General features: G+C 40.7%; 1 protein-coding gene across 6 annotated transcripts in view; it reads right to left on the reverse strand.

Annotated features, from left to right (window-relative positions):
* Positions 1-17548, reverse strand: part of LOC118388238 (transcriptional enhancer factor TEF-5-like) — an 88162-nt gene that overhangs the window by 45218 nt on the left and 25396 nt on the right. For all 6 annotated transcript variants that reach the window (XM_035777090.2, XM_035777088.2, XM_035777086.2 and 3 more), the window contains exon 3: positions 404-653. In XM_035777090.2, coding sequence (XP_035632983.1) covers positions 404-527 — 124 coding nt within the window. In that variant the 5' untranslated portion in view covers positions 528-653. The remainder of the gene's footprint in view (positions 1-403; positions 654-17548) is intronic.

The following is a 17548-nucleotide window of genomic DNA, read 5'->3' on the forward strand; positions in this document are numbered from 1 at the left end:
GAGTTGGATTTTTGTTTGTGTGTGTGTGTGTGTGTGTGTGTGTGTGTGTGTGTGTGTGTGTGTGTGTGTGTGTGTGTGTGTGTGTGTGTGTACGTTCCAGTTTTATATCTAGTTAAATAAGAATTAGAAAAAGTTTGTTAGGTATAACTACACAAATAAACTACTGTTGAGACTGGATTGGTTGATGACAAAGAACGTGTCTTTCAAGGTCAAACATCAATGATGTGGCAATCAAACCATAGCACCCTGTTTTGGTATCAGTACATTGACTGCCTGACACATCAAGTCATTTCAAAAATGATACTTGATGTTTTTAAGACCATAAAGGGCCCATGATGAAAAAAGGTACCATAAAAAATGTATTGTGTGTGAGTGTGGGATTGCTTGCTTGTGTCTTACTCACCATACATCTTGCCTTCATCTGAGAGGATGATCTTCCTCCGTCCACAGGGAGGGTAGATGGCCAGGGCCTCCTGGAAGCTCTGCTCTATGTCTGGGCTCCACACCCCCTCGGCGTCCCCGTCCATGGCCTTGTCCAGCTCATCGTTCCCCTCTTCCAGCCCATCCTCCGGGCTACCGTTGGCACTCCACTCGTTGGAAGCAATGGTGGCGGCTCCCCCTGGGCCCGACGACGAGCCCCACAGTCAGAGGATCTGGGGGAGAGAGAGAGAAAGAGAAGAATACATGTCATTATCATCATCATCATTGTAACTGCTGTCAACAACTTCATCATCATTGTCACCATTAGCAGGCGAGTACATTTACAATTCAGTCGTATGCTCCTTTGGTTGTCCGTGTTGAAATCTTTAAATATGTATGAACAAACAATACAGACCTTGATTATTGTTATCATTGACACATTTTTATGTGTCTAAAACTGGCAAATGAATTCAAGCTATTCTATAAAACCTTGTTTTAATAGCAAACTAATCAGCAGTGGCCTCAAAGAATTATTGTGGTTAGGGGAATGCTTCCCAATGTGGTCGCTTTATGGCTGAGAGCAGGCCGAGATCTTAAGTATTTTTCAAGCTGCCTCTTCTTCATCGTGTTGTAGAGTCCCCTAAGTATACATCATCCCATGATGCTTGCGTTTTTATATTGGAAATATGGCCGATGTTGAAAAAAATACACATATTGGACAAATATGGAGAAGGCCATTTGGGATGGTCCTATGGGTTAACTCAACTCCTCACATTACAAGAACATTTTGAGGTTCCGCTGAAAAACAAATTCATGAGGGCATCATTGGAACATTTTAAAGTTGTTGAAAACGTCCATAATGCAACTTAAACATATATAAAGTGGAGGATTAAAAGAGATGTGAAAAGTAAAGCTATTTAATTGTTTACTAAAAATCACAACTACCACATGAACATGTCTCTTCACTAAAAGACAAAAGATGCACACGAGTTGAATAGCGAGAACCGGGTTACCGAGATTTATCAAGATTTCCTTCCCAAACCCTCTCCCCTTTTCAGGGATAAATAACTGTGAGAAATAAATTATTTATATGAACAGCATAACGTGAAATGTAACTGTTAAATCATATGCAATGTCTAAATTTCAAAGGCAATTCTGCAGTCTCTGTTTGAAGATGGCGCCGAAGAACATGGCTGACGTTTTACATTCTCCCAATCAATTGTGCTATTTTGTAAAAAAAATGTGCGTTTCATGTAACTTATTTTTTTAAACTTATTGTGTACATAATGTTGCTGCTACCATCTCTGATGACTGAAAATAACTTCTGGGCATCAGAAAAGCAATTACTCACCACGGACAGGAAGAAGCTTTTTCCTTTAACGAGTCTGACGAGAAGGATATCCTGCTTTCACTGGAACAGGCCCAGATCCACGCCTTTTGCATGAAGAAAAGACGCCGGAAAAGGAGACGCAGATCGGGGATCCTTCTGAGAAGCCGGAGGCGAGCGAATAAACTCCCAATGCCTTCCATTCTTCTTGCTAACGTGCAATCATTGGAAAATAAAATTGATGACCTACTATTAAGATTATCCTACCAAAGGGGCATTAAAAACTGTAACATCTTATGTTTCACTGAGACGTGGCTGAACGTAGATACGGATAATATAGAGTTATCGTGATTTTCCATGCTCCGGCAGAACAGAGACGCTACCACTCGTAAGACAAGGGGTTTGTGTGTCTTTTTGTCAATAACAGCTGGTGCGCGATGTCTAATATTAAAGAAGTCTCGAGGCATTGCTCGCCTGAGGTAGAGTACCTTATGATAAGCGGCAGACCATATTATCTACCAAGAGAGTTCTCATCTGTATTATTCGTAGCCGTCTATTTACCACCACAAAACAAGGCTGGCACTAAGACCGCTCTCAACCAACTCTATAAGGCAATACGCAAAGAAGAAAATGCTCACCCAGAAGCGACGCTCCTTGTGACCGGGGACTTTAATGCAGGAAAACTTAAATCAGTTTTACCACATTTTTACCAGCATATCACGTGCAACCAGGGAAAAAAATCCTAGACCACCTTTAATCTACACACAGAGATGCAGCAAAGTCCCCCATTTGGCAAATCTGACCATAATTCTATCCTCCTGATTCCTGCTTACAAGCAAAAACTAAAGCAGTGAGTACCAGCTCAATACGGAAGTGGTCAGATGATGCGGATGCTACACTACAGAACTGTTTTGCTAGCACAGACTAGAATATGGTCCGGGATTCATCCAATGGAAACCAAGATGCGAGCTGCCCAGTGACGCGAGCCTACCAGACGAGCTAAATGCCTTTTATGCTCGCTTCGAGGCAAGCAACACTGAAGCATGCATGAGAGCACCAGCTGTTCTGGATGACTATGTGACAACGCTCTCGGTAGCCGATGTGAACAAAACCTTTAAGCAGGTCAACATTCACAAAGCCACTGGGCCAGACGGATTACCAGGACGTGTACTCAAAGCATGCGCGGACCAACTGTCAAGTGTCTTCAATGCCATTTTCAACCTCTCCCTGACCGAGTCTGTAATACCTACATGTTTCAAGCAAACCACCATAGTCCCTGTGCCCAAGGATGCGAAGGTAACCTGCTTAAATGATTACCGCCCCGTGGCACATTGGTAGCCATGAAGTACTTTGAAAGGCTGGTCATGGCTCACATCAACTGCATCCTCCCGGACACCCCAGACCCACTCCAATTCATATATCCCCCAAACAGATCCACAGATGACGCAATCTCAATCACACTCCACACAGCCCTTTCTCACCTGGACAAAAGGAACACCTATGTGAGAATGCTGTTCATTGACTACAGCTCAGCATTCAACACCATAGTGCCCTTGAAGCTCATCACTAAGCTAAGGACTGTGGGACTAAACACCTCCCTCTGCAACTGCATCCTGGACTTCCTGATGGGCCAACACTGGGGCCCCTGAGGGGTGTGTACTTAGTCCCCTCCTGTATTCCCTGTTCACCCACGTCTGCGTGGCCAAACACAACAAACACAACACCATCATTACGTTTGCTGACGACACAACAGTGGTAGGCCTGATCACCAACAACAATGACACGGCCTATAGGGAGGAGGTCTGAGAACTGGCAGTGTGGTTCCAGGACAACAACCTATCCCTCAAGACAAAGGAGCTGATCGTGGACTATAGGAAAAGGAGTGCTGAACAGGCCCCCATTAACATCGACGGGGCTATAGTGGAGTGGGTCAAGAGTTTCAAGTTCCTTGGTGTCCACATCACCAACGAACTACCATGGTCCAAACATACCAAGACAGTCATGAAGCGGGCATGACGAAACCTGTTCACCCTCAGGAGACTGAAAAGATTTGGCATGGGTCCCCAAATCCTCAGAAGTTATTACAGCTGCATCATCGAGAGCATCCTCACGGGTTGCATCACCGCCTAGTATGGCAACTGCTCGGCATCTGACCGTAAGGCGCTACAGAAGGTAGTGCGAACGACCCAGTACATCACTGGGGCCAAGCTTCCTGCCATCCAGGACCTATATAATAGGTGGTGTCAGAGGAAAGTCCATAAAATTGTCAGAGACTCCAGGCACCCAAGTTATAGACTTTTTTGTCTGCTACCGCACGGCAAGCGGTACCGGAGCGCCAAGTCCAGGACCAAAAGGCTCCTTAAAAGCTTCTACACCCAAGTCATTGAAATCTATTTTTGTACACTGCTGCTACTCGCTGTTTGTTTGTTAACTATGCATAGTCACTTCACCCCCCCACCTACATGTACAGATTACCTCAACGAGCCTGTACCCCTGCCCACTGACTCGGTACCGGTACCACCTGTATATAGCCTCGTTATTGTTATTCTTATTGTGTTACTTTTTATTATTACTTTTTATTTTAGCCTACTTGGTAAATATTTTCTTCTTGAACTGCACTGTTGGTTAAGGGCTTGTAAGTAAGCATTTCACGGTTAAGTCTACACTTATTGTATTCGGCGCATGTTGCAAATAAAGTTTGATTTTGACTTTAGATTTTCTTAATCTGCATGATCAATCATCAACGCCCAGGGTGGGGACAGACAGCACAGTATTGAGCACAGTTCTCAATGCATCTTTATGGTAACTCATTATGGTAACTTCTTTTCTTGTGAAAGTTAAGACTATAGCCTATTCTAGCCTATGCTACATTAATTTAAGGACTGAATGCACGTCTAATTAGCACATCTCCATCTGTTTTATTATATTATTGTAAAGATTTTTTTGAATCGACAGAGTTTTAAAACATCCTATCACTCGGATATCGTTGCTTTTAATCCGTGTGCACTCAAGCACTCTCTCACAGTATTTCTTGCTCTCCATTAATTCCATTACAATTGAATCCAAAATAGATGGGCCTTATCCTGTTCAATTAATATGCAGTATATATTACTGAACAAAAATATAAATGCATCATGCAACAATTTCAATGATTTTACTGAGTTACAGTTCATATAAGGAAATGAATTACGCCCTAATCTATGGATTTCATATGACTGGGCAGGGGCTCAGCCATGGGTGGGCCTGGGAATTAGTTTTTCCCCAAAAAAGGGCTTTATTACAGACAGAAATACTCCTCAGTTTCATCAGATTTCTGGGTGGCTGGTCTCAGATGATCCAGCAGGTGAAGATGCCGGATGTGGAGGTCCTGGGCTGGCGTGGTTACACGTAGTCGGGGGTTGTGAGGCCGGTTGGACGTACTACTAAATTCTCTAAAATTACGTTGGAGGCGGCTTATGGTAGAGAAATGAAGATAACATTCTCTGGCAATAGCTCTGGTGAACATTCCATGAGCCAGCATGCTTATTGCACACACCCTCAAAACTTGAGACTTCTGTGCCATTGTGTTGTTTGACAAAACTGCACATTTTAGAGTGGCTTTTATTGTCCCCAGCACGAGATGCACCTGTGTAATGTTCATGCTGTTTAATCAGCTTCTTGATATCCCACATGTGTCAGGTGGATGGATTATATTGGCAAAGGATAAATGCTCACTAACAGGGATGTAAACACATTTTTGTGCATATGGAACATTTCTGGGATTTTTTATTTCAGCTCATGAAACATGGGACCAACACTTCACATGTTGAATTGATATTTTTGTTCAGTGTATAGATAGATGTCCTAGCCTACCTATTTCAGGTAATAAATTCAATGCAGTATTAGACTTATATTTAGCTAATGAATGTTGGGTTACTCATAAGCTTATAATTTATAGCCTCTGTCGCTTGCGCATTACACACCGGTGCTCAACTGGCCTGTCTCCTTAAAAAACTCTACTTAGCTCTTGGAGTTGGAGTCCCGGGAAAAGCTAGACTAAATGCATTTCTTATACTTCTTATTATTGGAAGAGGGACGCAAGCTCTTGTTTGCAGCAGTCAATAGAATGCGGGGTGTCGGTAGGCGGGATGTCAGTAGGCAATAGCAGTTATTTATTCAGACGTATAACCATTCAGATGGCGCTAGGCTATAGCAATTATTTATTCAGACAACTAACCATTCAGATGGCGCTAGGCTATAGCAGTTATTTATTCAGACCTATAACCATTCAGATGGCGCTAGGCTATAGCAGTTATTTATTCAGACCGCTAACCATTCAGATGGCGCTAGGCTATAGCAGTTATTTATTCAGACCGCTAACCATTCAGATGGCGCAAGGCTATAGCAGTTATTTATTCAGACCCTAACCATTCAGATGGCGCTAGGCTATAGCAGGTATTTATTCAGACCCCTAACCATTCAGATGGCGCTAGGCTATAGCAGTTATTTATTCAGACCTATAACCATTCAGATGGCGCTAGGCTATAGCAGTTATTTATTCAGACCCCTAACCATTCAGATGGCGCTAGGCTATAGCAGTTATTTATTCAGACCCATAACCATTCAGTCTCCTGAAGAGAAGTGAAAGCCTGCTGTATCTTATTCTTCTATTATTCAGACATGTCATTACAATGTTGAAAATAACAAAACCTTATTTCATTTAACTGTTGAAAGTCGAGGAAGGAATTAAGCAACAATAGAGAGAGAAAGAAGGGTTAGGCTAACACATCCATCACACAACATTAGGGGAAATATTATGAAAGGTATTAATGTGCCGGCCTACTAATCTACAGTCTACACTCAAAAAGATTAGCCTACTGGAGCTTGTTTCAGTTATTTACCCAAGAATAGATAGCTACATTTATGGGCTTTGGTGTTTTTCTGTTGTGCGTAATGTACGGTCGTCTATATATCATAGGCTATGTATTGGATAACGGTACAATCATTTGGGCTTTTTTTGGGCTTGGCTCATTAAATATCTTTAATGTATGGCTCATCAGGCTTGAATTTCCATGCCAATCAAAGTTCTAACCCAATCCAGACATATTTTCATGCTTTTTCATCTGGGCATGGACACTACAAGGTGTCAAAAGCGTTCCACAGGGATTCTGGCCCATGTTGACTCCAATGCTTCAGCTGTGTCAAGTTGGCTGGATGTCCTTTGGGTGGTGGACCATTTTTGATACACTCGGGAAACTGTTGGTGTGAAAAATCCAGGAGCATTGCAGTTCTTGACACAAACCGGTGCACCTGGCACCTACAACCATACCTCGTTCAAAGGTACTTAAATATTTTCTTTCGCCCATTCATCTCAATGATCTCAAGGCTTAAAAATATATATTTTTAACCTGTCTCCTCCACTTCATCTACACTGAGTGAAGTGGATTTAACAAGTGACATCAATAAGGGATCCTAGCTTTCACCTGGATTCACCTAATGCTAATGTTTTGTACACTCAGTGTATATGACAGTCTAGTACTTCAAATGACATCAGATCAAAGGCAGGAAAACCAGTTCTACCTCCTGAAGGAAAACCCTCCAGTCTGACTAGGCCTGAATGTAACGCAGTTGGCTAGAGACAAACTGAGCACCACCACTAAGACTAGTGCCTAAGTCTATTTGAGGGAAAGTCTGGTTGAGGGACAGTATGAGATTTTGAGGTAAAGCTGAGAACTTTGGGCCCCCCAGGACCAGGGTTGGTCTTAAACTAGAGGTCGACCCGATTAATGGCCGATTAATTGGGGCCTATTTCAAGTTTTTTTTTTTACACCTTTATTTAACTAGGCAAGTCAGTTAAGAACACATTCTTATTTTCAATGACTGCCTAGGAACGGTGGGTTAACTGCCTCGTTCAGGGGCAGAAAGACAGATTTTCACCTTGTCAGCTCGGGGGATCCAATCTTGCAACCTTACAGTTAACTTGTCCAACGCAATAATGACTGCACTCCACAAGGAGACTGCCTGTTACGCAAATGCAGTAAGCCAAGGTAAGTCACAAGCTAGCATTAAACTTATCTTATAAAAAACAATCAAATCATAATCAGTAGTTAACGACACATGGTTGATGATATTACTAAATATCATCTAGCGTGTCCTGTGTTGCATAAAATCTGACTGAGCATACAAGCATCTAAGTATCTGACTGAGAGGTGGTAGGCAGAAGCAGGCGCATAAACATGAATTCAAATAGCACTTTCGTGTGTTTTGCCAGCAGCTCTTCGTTGTGCATCAAGCATTGCGCTGTTTATGACTTCAAACCTATTAACTCCTGAGATGAGGCTGGTGTGACCGAAGTGAAATGGCTGGCTAGTTAGTGCGTGCTAATAGCATTTCAAACTTCACTCTTTCTGAGCCTTGGGGTGGTTGTTTCCCTTGCTCTACATGGGTAAAGCTGCTTTGATGTGGTGGCTGTTGTCGTTGTGTTGCTGGTTCAAGCCCAGGGAGGAGCGAGGAGAGGGGTGGAAGCTATACTGTTACACTGGCAATACTAAAGTGCCAATAAGAACATCCAACAGTCAAAGGTTAATGAAATACAAATGGTATAGAGGGAAATAGTCCTATAATAACTACAACCTAAAACTTCTTACCTGGGAATATTGAAGACTCATGTTGAAAGGAACCACCAGCTTTCATATGTTCTCATGTTCTGAGCAAGCAACTGAAACGTTAGCTTTCTTACATAGCACATATTGCACTTTTACGTTCTTCTCCAGCACTTTGTTTTTGCATTATTTTAACCAAATTGAACATGTTTCATTATCTATTTGAGACTAAATTGATTTTATTGATGTATTATATTAAGTTAAAATAAGTGTTAATTCAGTGTTGTTGTAATTGTCATTATTACAAATACATTTATTTTTTTTTTAAATCGTCCGATTAATCGGTATCGGCTTTTTTGGTCCTCCAATAATCGGTATCGGTATTGAAAAATCATAATCAGCCGTCCTCTATCTTAAACCCAATGACTGAATGTGGAGATCACGGCAAAATTCGAGAAGCTCTCGCCCAGCAGTCAGCAGCTCAAGTATTTAAAGCTAAAAGTCCACAGAGATTACATTACATTACATTACATTTAAGTCATTTAGCAGACGCTCTTATCCAGAGCGACTTACAAATTGGTGCATTCACCTTATGACATCCAGTGGAACAGCCACTTTACAATAGTGCATCTAAATCTTTTAAGGGGGGGGGGGGGTGAGAAGGATTACTTTATCCTATCCTAGGTATTCCTTAAAGAGGTGGGGTTTCAGGTGATATCAGGCTGCAGCTATACATCTACCCCAACACAACTCAAGATGAGCAGATCCAATTACCAGAAACATCCACAATCACTACAGTAAACATCCACTGTGGTAGAAAAGTGTGGGTGCATATAGCATAATGCAAATGCACTGGTCTAGAAGAATCCATTGCATGTCAGGTCTATTAAGACCAGAAATGTTGTGTCTAATGTGTCCAATTTATATGTTATTTTTTGGAGGCAGTCCCAGTGTTTTTCCTGGTAGTGAAGACACACAAACCCACCCTTCTTTAACGCTGTCCGGGTGGTCAGCAAGACCACTGTGTGTTAAGACACGTTTAGAGTCTGTAAAGATATTAGATATTATGATATTAACTAAGCTGTTTCTCTCCGATAAACGCGAGGTGTAGGATCATAGACGTATAGGTATGGAGTAAGAGTCTCCTAGCCAATGGTGACTAACTTGTGGAATAGTGAGAGGGATTTGTCATGGGGATTTGACAATACTGATCAGAATCCCTGGGTAGTGGGCTATAGTAGTACATGAGTTTAGTGGGGTGCTGCTGTGCTGTGTGTGAAAGAGCTCTCATGGAGAGCGAGGCTTAAATTCCAGACATGTCCTTATTAAGAAAGGGCTGTGAGCGTTCACTGTTTCTCCTTCTGCCTCCCTTGTGTCAACCCGACGCCCACCATCCCCTCCCCCACTCCACCCCTCCGCCCAGTGCTCAGAACGTCTCTGCCCAAATAAGGACGGGAGACCAGAGGATACATGTAAGGGGGAGGGAGAGGAGGGGAACGAGGGGAGGGGGGCGGATTGTCCAATTTAGGCGTCCACTTCGGGGTCTGGAAAACAGTAGGATTGTTTCTGCTGGAATGCAACATCAGCAGAGACAGAGAGAGACACAACCACACTCACAGCCTCTCCATGACGCTGCCTGATATTAACTAGCAGAGAGAGAGAGAAGGCATTGTCAACGCTATGCCCATATAGACTGTTTCACTATATTACTGGGTAATTCAATTTGATGCAGTAGAATAGTGAAGAATAGACACAACAAAGGAAACTGAGAGAGCTGCATTTAACGGTTTGATTGTGTATTTAACGATCAACAAAGGTTGTACAAATCAGATCAAATGCTACAATATACCTATTTCCATTAGCCTACTACGATAATTGGGAACTCCTGGGACCAAGGCAATCAACAATTTCAGTGTTAACATTATTAGAAAGTGTTAACACCATTAGACAGTGTTAACATTATGAGACAGTGTTAACGGTATTCGACAGTGTTAACATTATGAGACAGTGTTAACGTTATTAGACAGTGTTAACATTATTTCCCAGTGACATTATTAGACAGTGTTAACATTATTAGACAGTGTTAACATTATGAGACAGTGTTAACGGTATTCGACAGTGTTAACATTATTAGACAGTGTTAACATTATTACACAGTGACATTATTAGACAGTGTTAACATTATTACACAGTGACATTATTAGACAGTGTTAACATTATTACACAGTGACATTATTAGACAGTGTTAACATTATTACACAGTGACATTATTAGACAGTGTTAACATTATTAGACAGTGTTAACATTATTACACAGTGACATTATTAGACAGTGTTAACATTATTAGACAGTGTTAACATTATTAGACAGTGTTAGACAGTGTTAACATTATTAGACAGTGACATTATTAGACAATGACATTACTAGACAGTGTTAACATTATTAGACAGTGACATTATTAGACAATGTTAGACAGTGTTAACATTATTACACAGTGACATTATTAGACAGTGTTAGACAGTGTTAACATTATTACACAGTGACATTATTAGACAGTGTTAACATTATTACACAGTGACATTATTAGACAGTGTTAACATTATTAGACAGTGTTAACATTATTACACAGTGACATTATTAGACAGTGTTAACATTATTAGACAGTGTTAACATTATTAGACATAGACAGTGTTAACATTATTACACAGTGACATTATTAGACAGTGTTAACATTATTACACAGTGACATTATTAGACAGTGTTAACATTATTAGACAGTGTTAACATTATTAGACAGTGTTAGACAGTGTTAACAGTAACGTTATTAGACAGTGTTAACATTATTACACAGTGACATTATTAGACAGTGTTAACATTATTAGACAGTGTTAACATTATTAGACAGTGTTAACATTATTACACAGTGACATTATTAGACAGTGTTAACATTATTAGACAGTGTTAACATTATTAGACAGTGTTAGACAGTGTTAACATTATTAGACAGTGACATTATTAGACAATGACATTATTAGACAGTGTTAACATTACTAGACAGTGTTAACATTATTAGACAGTGACATTATTAGACAATGTTAGACAGTGTTAACATTATTACACAGTGACATTATTAGACAGTGTTAACAGTGTTAACATTATTACACAGTGACATTATTAGACAGTGTTAACATTATTAGACAGTGTTAACATTATTAGACAGTGTTAGACAGTGTTAACATTATTAGACAGTGACATTATTAGACAATGACATTATTAGACAGTGTTAACATTACTAGACAGTGTTAACATTATTAGACAGTGTTAACATTATTAGACAGTGTTAACGTTATTAGACAGTGTTAACGTTATTATACAGTGTTAACATTATTAGACAGTGACATTATTAGACAGTGACATTACTAGACAGTGTTAACATTATTAGACAGTGATGACGTTATTAAACAGTGGTAACATTATTAGACAGTGTTAACATTATTAGACAGTGTTAACATTATTAGACAGTGACATTATTAGACAGTGACATTACTAGACAGTGTTAACATTATTAGACAGTGATGACGTTATTAAACAGTGGTAACATTATTAGACAGTGTTAACATTACTAGACAGTGTTAACGTTATTAGACAGTGTTAACATTATTAGACAGTGTTAACATTATTAGACAGTGTTAACGTTATTAGACAGTGACATTATTAGACAGTGACAATATTAGACAGTGTTAACATTAATAGACAGTGTTAACATTATTAGACAGTGTTAAACAGCCACCACTAACATTGAGTGGCTGCTGCCAACACACTGTCATTGACACTGACCCAACTCCAGCCACTTTAATAATGGGAATTGATGGGAAATGATGTAAATATATCACTAGCCACTTTAAACAATGCTACCTTATATAATGTTACTTACCCTACATTATTCATCTCATATGCATACGTATATACTGTACTCTACATCATTGACTGCATCCTTATGTAATACATGTATCACTAGCCACTTTAACTATGCCACTTTGTTTACTTTGTCTACACACTCATCTCATATGTATATACTGTACTCGATACCATCTACTGTATGCTGCTCTGTACCATCACTCATTCATATATCCTTATGTACATATTCCTTATCCCCTTACACTGTGTATAAGACAGTAGTTTTGGAATTGTTAGTTAGATTACTTGTTGGTTATCACTGCATTGTCGGAACTAGAAGCACAAGCATTTCGCTACACTTGCATTAACATCTGCCAACCATGTGTATGTGACAAATAACATTTGATTTGATTTGATTTGATTTAACATTATTAGACGGTGACGTTATTAGACAGTGAAATTATTAGACCGTGTTAACGTTATTAGACAGTGTTAACATTACTAGACAGTGTTAACATTACTAGACAGTGTTAACGTTATTAAACAGTGTTAACGTTATTAGACAGTGTTAACATTATTAGACAGTGTTAACATTATTAGACAGTGTTAACTTCATTTGACAGTGTTAATGTTATTTGACAGTGTTAATGTTATTTGACAGTGTTAACATTATTAGACAGTGACATTATTAGACAGTGTTAAGTAGAGGTCGACCGATTAATCGGAATGGCTGATTAATTAGGGCCGATTTCAAGTTTTCATAACAATCGGAAATCAGTATTTTGGGCGCCGATTTTTTAAAATGTATTATTATTTTTATTTTTATACCTTTTTTAACTAGGCAAGTCAGTTAAGAACACATTCTTATTTTCAATGACGGCCTAGGAACTATGGGTTAACTGCCTTGTTCAGGGGCAATCATAATCACTAGTTAACTACACATGGTTGATGATATTACTAGATATTATCTAGCGTGTCCTGCGTTGCATATAATCTGACTGAGCATACAAGCATACAAGTATCTGACTGAGTGGTGGTAGGCAGAAGCAGGCTCGTAAATTAATTCAAACAGCACTTTTGTGCGTTTTGCCAGTAGCTCTTCGTTGTGCGTCAAGCATTGCGCTGTTTATGACTTCAAGCCTATCAACTCCCGAGATGAGGCTGGTGTAACGAAGTGAAATTGCTAGCTAGTTAGCGTGCGCTAATAGCGTTTCAAACGTCACTCGCTCTGAGCCTTCTAGTAGTTGTTCCCCTTGCTCTGCATGGGTAACGCTGCTTCGATGGTGGCTGTTGTCGTTGTGTTGCTGGTTCGAGCCCAGGGAGGAGCGAGGAGAGGGACCGAAGCTATACTGTTACACTGGCAATACTAAAGTGCCTATAAGAACATCCAATAGTCAAAGGTTAATGAAATACAAATGGTATAGAGATAAATAGTCCTATAATTCCTATAATAACTACAACCTAAAACTTCTTACCTGGGAATATTGAAGACTCATGTTAAAAGGAACCACCAGCTTTCATATGTTCTCATGTTCTGGGCAAGGAACTGAAATGTTAGCCTTCTTACATAGCACATATTGCACTTTTACTTTCTTCTCCAACACTTTGTTTTTGCATTATTTAAACCAAATTGAACATGTTTCATTATTTACTTGAGGCTAAATATATTTTATTGATGTATTATATTAAGTTAAAATAAGTGTTAATTCAGTGTTGTTGTAATTGTCCTTATTACAAATAAATACAATTGTTAAAAAATTGGCCGATTAATCGGTATTGGCTTTTTTGGGCCTCCAATAATCGGTATCGGCGTTGAAAAATCATAATCGGTCGACCTCTAGTGTTAAGGTTATTTGACAGTGTTAACGTTATTAAGCCAGTGTTAACATTATTAGACAGTGTTAACATTATTAGACTGTGTTAATGTTATTTGACAGTGTTAACATTATTGGACAGTGAAATTATTAGACAGTGTTAACGTTATTAGACAGTGTTAATGTTATTAGACAGTGTTAATGTTATTTGACAGTGTTAACATTATTGGACAGTGAAATTATTAGACAGTGTTAACGTTATTAGACAGTGTTAATGTTATTAGACAGGGTTAACGTTATTAGACAGGGTTAACGTTATTAGACAGTGTTAACGTTATTAGACAGTGTTAATGTTATTAGACAGGGTTAACATTATTAGACAGTGTTAATGTTATTAGACAGGGTTAACATTATTAGACAGTGTTAACATTATTAGACAGTGACATTATTAGACAGTGTTACCGTTATTAAAACACCCAACCATTCATAGGGATTATAAGGAGTTTAGTAAAATAAGGTTGCATTCGGCGGAAGGAGACTACAATATGACTTTGACCTGGAATGTCCAATATAGCAACAGTATTGGGAGAACACTGTAAATCAGTGCCTCGGCACTCCATGACCATGTGGGCCTTTGAAAATGTAAAACCCTCAAAACCCTTTAGAATACACAGGCTGTATATCAAATCGGCTGTTCCTCACACAGATGAAAGGCCCTTTGACTCCTTATGGGTGACACACAACACTCTTGTGATGGGAGGCACACTGATCCGGACAGAAATATGAGCACACACTTACAAACATCACACACAAACTCTTCTAGAATACTTTCCATGAATGGAGTCTTTCGCCTGTTGCCAGATGGGATATTAGGCGTCTTGATTGAATGACATGGTACGCTCAGATTGATCACAAAGTCAGATGAGACACACACAAGCATGCACGCACACACTTCCCCTCCTACACTCTCTGGGAGTGTGTCCAGCCACAGACCTGACTGAGACCATCATGCTACAGAATTCCAATGTGCAGCAGGAATGTAAATACCAGTGGAAAGCTATGCACCTCGCACATTCATTCAAACTCCACAGTCCACAGCCCAGAAATCCTGTTTTCCCAGGCCTCATAGAGCTATCACGTTGCACTTCATTTTCAGCAATCTGGTATATCTTTGCACAGGCCTCTTCTACAAAGCTTCAGCAATCTGGTATATATTTGCACAGGCCTCTTCTGCAAAGCTTCAGCAATCTGGTATATCTTTGCACAGGCCTCTTCTACAAAGCCTCAGCAATCTGGTATATCTTTGCACAGGCCTCTTCTACAAAGCCTCAGCAATCTGGTATATCTTTGCACAGGCCTCTTCTACAAAGCCTCAGCAATCTGGTATATCTTTGCACAGGCCTCTTCTACAAAGCCTCAGCAATCTGGTATATTTTTTATTTTATTTTTTATTTCACCTTTATTTAACCAGGTAGGCTGGTTAACTGCGACCTGGCCAAGATAAAGCATAGCAGTGTGAACAGACAACAGACAACACAGAGTTACACATGGAGTAAACAATTAACAATATCTTTGCACAGGCCTCTTCTACAAAGCCTCAGCAATCTGGTATATCTATGCACAGGCCTCTTCTACAAAGCCTCTGCAAGTTTGGTATCCTTTTCTTCCTAAACTGCATAATTCCACTCATACATCCCATGTAATGCTTGATATGTTATTGATATGTCTTTCTTATGTGGAAAGTTGTAGGTATAAACGCAGGAAGTGATTCCATGAGAGTCCTGAGAGTATGCGTGTTATAACATGTGTATTACTGTCCACAGTCAACGTGGGAAAACCCCCACAGTCAGCCACAGACAGTAAAACAAATAGAGGTAGTGTGTGTTTTGGCTGTGGGTGGAGGATTGTAAATGGATAACCAGTGATTTATTCACTCACACAGTGCATGTAGATGAGATCATGCTGATACATTCAAAATTTGATCCATTTCTTATGGGGTTTTTTGTTGGGAGAAAGGGGGATGAAAAGGAACAGACAACCCCGACTCTAAAGAGACAGTAGGTGGCTGTAACATTATGACATGGGGACTGTCCTTGCTCCATTCCAAAAGTGGTGGAAAAGTCACGTTTCATTCATACGCTGCACTTTGAAACAAACATGATTTATTTCAGAAATAAATCATAGTTTTACAGAGACAAAACATAAGAGAGGGGGAGGGAGAAGTCTGCCTTTTGAGCTGGGACAATAGTGTAACTGACGAGGAAACCAGCGTGGGTGTCACGCCTTGGTCTTAGTATTTTGTGTTTTCTTTATTATTTGATCAGGCCAGGGTGTGACATGGGTTTATGTTGTTGTATTTCGTATTGGGGTTTTTGTATTATTGGGATTGCGGCTGAGTAGGGGTGTTGTATGGGCTTGGCTGCCTGAGGCGGTTCTCAATCAGAGTCAGGTGATTCTCGTTGTCTCTGATTGGGAACCGTATTTATGTAGCCTGGTTTCGCTTTGTATTTCGTGGGTGATTGTTCCTGTCTCTGTGTAGTATCACCAGATAGGCTGTAATTAGATTTCACGTTCCGTTTGTTGTTTTGTATTTTGTAAAAGTTATTTCATGTATCGCTTTCTTTATTAAAGACATGAGTAACCACCACGCTGCATTTCGGTCCGACTCTCTTTCTACAAACGAAGAACGACGTTACAGAATCACCCACCACACCGAGCAGCATGTTAACAGGCAGCGACAGCTTGAACAGCGAAGGGAGGACGTTATGGACAGCAGAGGCATGGAGTATACGACATGGGAAGACATCGACAGGTGGGCGGCCGACCCAGAGAGAGTGCAGGAGCCCGCCTGGGATTCGCTGGAGCAATGCGAAGAGGGCTATAGGCGAATGGAGTCGAAATGAAAAACATGGCGGCGCAGAGCGAAAACCGAAAGTAACCCCCAAATATTTATTGGGGGAGGGCACAGAGAGAGAGTGGCTGAGTCAGGAGTCAGACCTGAGCCATCTCTCCCTGTTAATCGTGAAGAGCAGTTGCAGTGGGAGAGGCTGCACCACTTGGAGAATTGGACATGGGAGGAGGAATTAGACGGAAAAGGAACCTGGGCTCAGCCTGGAGAATATCGCCGTCCCAAGGAAGAAATAGAGGCGGCTAAAGCGGAGAGGCGCTGGTATGAGGAGGCAGCACGGCGACGCGGTTGGAAGCCCGAAAAGCAGCCCAAAAAAATTATTGGGTGGGGGCTTAAAGGGAGTATGGCTATGCCAGGTAGGAGACCTGCGCAAACTCCCTCTGCTTACCGGTGGGCTAGAGAGACCAGGCAGGCACCGTGTTATGCTATGGAGCGCACAGTGTTTCCAGTGCGGGTGCATAGCCCGGTGCGGTTAATACCAGCCCTTCCTATTGGCCGGGCTAGAGTGGGCATCGAGCCAGGTAAGCTTGGGCAGGCTCGGTGCTCAAGAGCTCCAGTGTGCCTGCACGGTCCGGTCTATCCAGAGCCACCTCCACACACC

The sequence above is a fragment of the Oncorhynchus keta genome, chromosome 10, assembly GCF_023373465.1.
Source record: "Oncorhynchus keta strain PuntledgeMale-10-30-2019 chromosome 10, Oket_V2, whole genome shotgun sequence".
Lineage (NCBI taxonomy): Eukaryota > Metazoa > Chordata > Actinopteri > Salmoniformes > Salmonidae > Oncorhynchus > Oncorhynchus keta.